Source organism: Bradysia coprophila, unplaced genomic scaffold, assembly GCF_014529535.1.
Source record: "Bradysia coprophila strain Holo2 unplaced genomic scaffold, BU_Bcop_v1 contig_110, whole genome shotgun sequence".
In the NCBI taxonomy this organism is placed as follows: domain Eukaryota; kingdom Metazoa; phylum Arthropoda; class Insecta; order Diptera; family Sciaridae; genus Bradysia; species Bradysia coprophila.
The window spans coordinates 132,683-139,333 of NW_023503387.1; the positions used below are offsets into that span (position 1 = coordinate 132,683).

The window sequence follows — 6,651 nt, forward strand, 5'->3', positions numbered from 1 at the left end:
TGACTGTGTAGAGGACCGATCACTGCCGGCGAATAGAACAAAAAAAGGAGGTTAGTACATGAGCAATGAACTTTTGATGAAAATGTGGAAAGTTGTAATTGTGAAAACTTTGCTGGATTATAATTCACAATGGAACCGTTTTCGTTTTGAATGTTGTTCGTTTTTTTTTTGTAGGTTGTGTGTGTCTGTGTTTTTTCTTCTTCTATTTAAATTAAAGAATTTATGTTCGATTCCACGTGTTTCGAAAATGTTTACTTTCATGTTGTAATAATTGTTGTTGTCGACTATTAAGATTGATATTATTCGGGGAAAGGTTAAAAAGTGCAATAGTGCATTCACTGATTTATATTATTAGGCCCAGAACCAGGATAGATTTTCGTTAATGTGTGGTGAAATTGATAGCAGTGTAAATAACTACAGCACTCTAATTTCTCATGAATTCGGAATCGGCGTAATATTCTGTTCATTGTAGCATACACAATATGGTTCCGAAATAACACTTACGAAGGCGGGTGGCATCATGGCACACAAATTCTGACAATTCAGATTTTTAGGTCTTTTTTCCATAGGAAAAAAAGACCTATTGTGGGCACTTCATCTGTCCGTCCGTCCGTCCGTCTGTGTCACAAATAAAATGTGATTGATAAAAGTTAAAATTGCAATGCTACTATGAACAAACCAACACCAGGCAAATCAATTATTATTTGTTATCTGGTAACCAATCGCTCATAGCAGACATTGCAATTTGAAAGTTTGGTAGTTGTTGGTAGTTGGACCCCCAAAATATTTAGCAGCAGAGATGTTTACCGTTTGAGAGCTACGCACCGAATGACGAAATTATTCCGACTGCTTGCCTTTTTATAACGCAAATATTTGGTAGTTGACTACCACGTTGGTAAATTGCAATGCTACTATGAGCAAACCAACACCAGGCAAATCAATTATTATTTGTTATCTGGTAACCAATCGCTCATAGTAGACATTGCAATTTAAAAGTTTGGTAGTTGTTGGTAGTTGGACCCCCAAAATATTTAGCAGCAGATATGTTTACCGTTTGAGAGCTACGCACCGAATGACGAAATTATTCTGCCTGCTTGCCTTTTTATAACTCAAATATTTGGTAGTTGACTACCACGTTGGTAAATTGCAATGCTACTAATGAGCAAACCAACACCAGGCAAATCAATTATTATTTGTTATCTGGTAACCGATCGCTCATAGCAGACATTGCAATTTGAAAGTTTGGTAGTTGTTGGTAGTTGGACCCCCACAGACTGATGAAATTATTCTGCCTGCTGGTCTATTTGTAAATCGAGTATTTGGTAGTTGACTACCAAAGTGGTAGTTGACTACCAAAGTGGTAGTTGACTACCAAAGTGGTAGTTGACTACCAAAGTGGTAGTTGACTACCAAAGTGGTAGTTGACTACCAAAGTGGTAGTTGACTACCAAAGTGGTAGTTGACTACCAAAGTGGTAGTTGACTACCAAAGTGGTAGTTGACTACCAAAGTGGTAGTTGACTACCAAAGTGGTAGTTGACTACCAAAGTGGTAGTTGACTACCAAAGTGGTAGTTGACTACCAAAGTGGTAGTTGACTACCAAAGTGGTAGTTGACTACCAAAGTGGTAGTTGACTACCAAAGTGGTAGTTGACTACCAAAGTGGTAGTTGACTACCAAAGTGGTAGTTGACTACCAAACTCATACGGAGGTTGTAGAGATGTTTAATGTTTGAAAGCTGCACACCGACTGATTATATTAATCGGCTCGCTTGCTTATTTATAAATCGAAAATTTGGTAGTTGAATACCGAAGTGGTACTTGAATGAATACCAAGCTGGCAATAAACAGAAATCATACTTAATGCTCTTAATCTATACTTAATGCGAGACCCGACCTATTTTCATAATTTATTGCTCGAAAGTAGTGACATTTAGTCTTTAGGAAAGTTTCGATTAGGGATTAGGGTTGGGAACGATGGTGAGATTCAAAAACGATGGTGAAATTCAAAAACGATGGTGAGATTCAAAAAGAAAAAGAAAAAAGACTCACTAGGCGTTAGCCGGTACTATTCTTGTTTTTTGTTAAACACACTACAATAAACTTGACAAAAAAAAAACTTGATAAAAAACATAATCTGCAATGAGTGTTTGACAAAATTTGTCTAAATTGTCAATAATTTACGTGCCACCTTCGTGAGAGGGACTCTTTTGAAAAACAGCCGACCTAAATCGGACGCATTTTCCAGTGAGGTATTCGACCCTAGAAGCCAAAACCACTTTCAAATTTTTTTTTGAAGCTTGTGTGGCTGGTCGGAGCTGATCCGAAACCGAAAACTTTAACTTTTTGATGGCAGAGTATTAGCGATGGAAATAATAAATGCGACTTTCCGTATTGAGTTTACAATCAGAACTAAACTTTATTCAAAGAGTTCTCATCCTAATTACAATGTATCTACGTGTTACATTAGGCGGTGAATATAAGTAGTCGGGTTGCTCTCAACACCCTCACTTTTTATGATTGTTAATTAGATTTCAAATAGCAATTTTAGTTCAAAGCGTAATTCAAAATTTAGGCAAAAGAATTAGAAAAATAAATTTATCAGCAAATTAAACTGAATTAAAAAAATTAAATGTAAACGAAATTAGACTGGAAATCAATTAGCAAATCTTAAAACCACAACCCCATTTCCTCTGAGCAAAAATTATGTTTTTCTTTACTAACCGCTTTGGTGAGATTATCTGCAGCCATATTATCAGTCGAAATGTACTTGATGATCACTGTACGATCAGCAACTTTTTCACGCAAATAATGATGACGAATATCGATATGTTTTGTGCGTTGTCGGTATCCATCAGAATTTGCTAAATCGATTGCACTTTGGTTGTCGCAAAACAATGTGACTGGCCCACCAAAACTTTTGTCCAACTCGTAGCCAAATTGTTTCAACCAAATCGATTCCATGCCATATATTCCGCTTCGGTCGTTGACAGTGCTACTGTTTGCTGACGTTTACTGTACCATGAAACAGCACCACCGGAAAGTTTGAAAAAATTTCCGCTGCACGAACGTCTCTTATCAATGTCTGATGCCCAGTCCGAATCGGTGTAACCAACTAAATCTTGATTTCCATTTTTAGAATATCGAAGCTTACATCCAATTGTTCCTTGGAGGTAGCGCAAAATTCGTTTGACCGCTTTCCAATGTATGGCACGATGATTTTGATTGAAACGACTAACATCGTTGACAGCGAATGCTATATCCGGTCTCGTGCCTTGGGCAATAAACAATAAACATCCGACAAGCTCCTGATATGGTACCTTTCCAGTAATATTCTCATCCTCCTCATTGTTGGATGTTGCATTCATCGATAATTTTTGATTCACATCGCTCGGTGTTGACACAGGCTTGCTATCCGCCATACCAAATCGTTTCAGAACTTCAGCGATGTATGTTGACTGGTCCAAACAAATGCTGTTTTGATTGTATGTTATTCGAATTCCCACACAATTTGTCGCTCGACCCAAATCTTTCATTTTGAACGTTGAACACGACGGTTCTTTGATGTTGGATTCCATTTGCCACACACACTTTCTGTATCTTCTGGTTGCAGAATTCGAGACCGTTATCCGTACGAAAAACTTTAATTTTTTTGGCCAAATTGATTCTCCGCCCACGACTTAAACTCAATGAATTTTGCTGGCACTTCACTCTTTGATTTAATGAAGTAAATGAATGTCTTACGGGAGAAATCATCGATGAAGGTTAAAAAGTATCTGGCTCCTCCAATGGAAATCTGTTCCATATCTCCACACAAATCTGAATGAATCATGTCCAACAATTCATTCGTTTTTCTTCCACACTTGTTTTCTTTGAAAGGTTGCCGACTTTGTTTACCCATGGCGCATATCTCACAGGATCTCAAAATGTTTGCATCACTCTTGAACGACATTCCATGCACTGCACCATCTCTCATGCTGCACATACTCCGGTAATTCAAATGACCTAATCGTCGATGCCACTTCACCAAATTGTTGCTTGCATTTGTAAACATTCCTTTTGTTACCGTTGACGCACGAAGTTTGTACACACCATCGGTTTCTTCACAATGCGCAACGATATCGCCATCCTTATTGAAGATTGAACAACCGTTTTTATCGAACACAACTTTGTTTCCACGGCTAACTATTTGCGACACTGACGAAAGATTATTATTATTATTATTAAATAGGGCGTCTCCTTAATTGCTTAAATAAACATGCACTTAGGCCGCCAGTGGACCCATTGTGCTACCCATGTTATAAGTTATGCCAGTGTGCTACTCTCCGTATTTTTGTTGGAATCTACCTGTACTACAGATGTAGTTTAGGATATCCCTGGGGTGTAACGTTTTGATTGTTCCGATTTTTATTGTAAAGTTGCCCAGGTATTTAAATCTTGAAGAAATGAATGCTGGGCATTGGCATAAGTAGTGGTCGGCTGAATCAATGTGTTCCCCACATAGATCACAACCCGCATCCTGTCTTTTTCCGATGTTCGTAAGGTGTTTGTTAAAGTCAAAATGTCCCGTCATTACTCCTGTATATACCTTAAGTCTAGTTCTGCTCAGATTGACTAAAAACTTTGTGTGGTTTTTACGTAGTGAGATATTACTCTTTGATTGTCTACATCCTTCATGATTTCTCCAGTAATCAAAGAATCTATGATGCCTGTATTCATTTATTTTGTGCTTGATGATAGAGGTTGGGATACCTATAAGTGGCTCTGGAAGCGGATCAACTGTCATGAGTGCTCCTTGTTTAGCCAACCTGTCAGCTATTTCATTTCCTGCAATATCCGAATGTCCCGGAACCCAAGTAAGATTTACTCTATTTAAGTGTGAGAGATATTCTAGTGATTCCCAGCATTTTAGCGTTAGGGCTGAATCGATTTTAGGTGTTCTTAAAGCTTTTATTGCAGCTTGACTGTCTGTGTATATTGAGACATCATGATCTTCAATTTCCTTTTTTGTAATTTCTTCACAACATTTTATTATTGCTGCTACTTCAGCTAGATATATTGAGCAGTTAATCCCTAGGGGGATTGATAGTTCTACATTTAGTGTTTCGCATGATACTCCTGCGCCAGCAGCGTCGTTCATAAGAGAACCATCTGTATAGAAATTTGTATTGTTGATGAGTGGGAGCATTTTATCATTCCACTGCGATCTTTCAGGAATAGCTATTTCAAAGCTTCTCTCAAATCTGTACGTCGGTGTGATGTAGTCTGTTTTTGAATGAATGGTGGCTAGACTGGGGATCGTTTTCGACCTAAACCAAATAGCTGCGTGACCAGCATCTCTAAATTTGACTGCTGAGTTTCGTGATAGTCTGCTTAGTACTAACAGCGCTTCTGATTCTACCATTATATGTAGAGGTGTTAAATCAAAGAGTGCTTCTAAAGCTACTGTAGGCGTCGAGTGCCATGCTCCAGTAATTGCTTTACAGGCCAAGCGTTGAAATTTATTGAGTTTGTCAATGACCGATTTTTGGCCACATTTATGGTTCCAAAGAAAAGATCCGTACAGTAGTATTGGTCTTATTACCGATGTAAAGATCCAGTATAGGACTTTCGGAGAGAGGCCCCACGAGTTACCATATGCTTTCCTACATTGCCAAAGTGCTATTGTAGCTTTGTGTATGCGGTTGTCGATGTTCGGTATCCAACTTAGTAGGTAATCTAGTATAACACCTAGGTATTTTACTTCATTAACGAATGAGATAGGAATTCCGTTTACAGTTGGAATGATTATTCCATCGACTTTTCTCCTATTGTTCCTGAAGAGTATCATTTTAGTCTTCGCAGGGTTTATTTCTAGTTCATTTCTGGTACACCAGTCTGTAACTCTATTCAACACATCCTGTAAAAGCTCGCAAAGAGTTGGAATAAATTTACCTCTCAAGATCGTTGCTAGATCATCCGAGAAGCCTTCCGTCTGATATCCTAAATTGTTGAGCGATTCTATTAGTTCGTCTATGACTAGGCACCATAGGAGAGGTGGAAGTACACCGCCTTGTGGGCTTCCTTTAGTAGTTGTGATTGTTAGTTTAGAATCTCCATATTGAACATATACAATTCTGCATTTCAGCATATAATAGATCCAATCCGTAATACCTGGATCAATTCCGAACCTGTGACAGGCATTTATTATGGCTATATACGTAATGTAGTTAAAAGCGCCAGCGATGTCGATGAAACAGCCAAGAGCATATTCATCCGAGAGGAGCGCTGATTCAATACATGTAAGGACATTGTGTAAGGCGTTCTCACATGACTTCCCTACTTGATAGGCGTGCTGTTTCTCATGCAAGTTTTTTGAGCGGAGTGGCTCATCCCTTAAGTAGCGGTCAACGAGTTTTTCGAGGGTTTTCAGAAAAAAAGAGGTAAGACTAATAGGCCTGAAGTTGTTAGCTTTTGAGTAATCATTATTACCTGGCTTAGGAGTGAAGGCTACTCTGGTTCCTCTCCATCTTTTGGGTACGTATTTGAGAGTTAATGACGCCCTGAAGATATGACGAATTCTATCAGTAATCAGGTCAAGCGATTTTTGAATAAGAGCAGGAAATATTCCGTCTTCACCTGGTGACTTGTACGGAGCGAATGATTTAGCTGCC

General features: G+C 38.5%; 1 protein-coding gene across 1 annotated transcript; it reads right to left on the minus strand.

The window, feature by feature from the left end:
* Positions 1–2,943: 2,943 nt before the first annotated feature.
* On the minus strand, positions 2,944–3,534 carry LOC119073032 (secreted RxLR effector protein 161-like). Its single transcript, XM_037178348.1, has one exon. It carries the CDS (start codon positions 3,532–3,534, stop codon positions 2,944–2,946), a length of 591 nt encoding a protein of 196 aa, XP_037034243.1.
* Between the last annotated feature and the right edge of the window lie 3,117 nt (positions 3,535–6,651).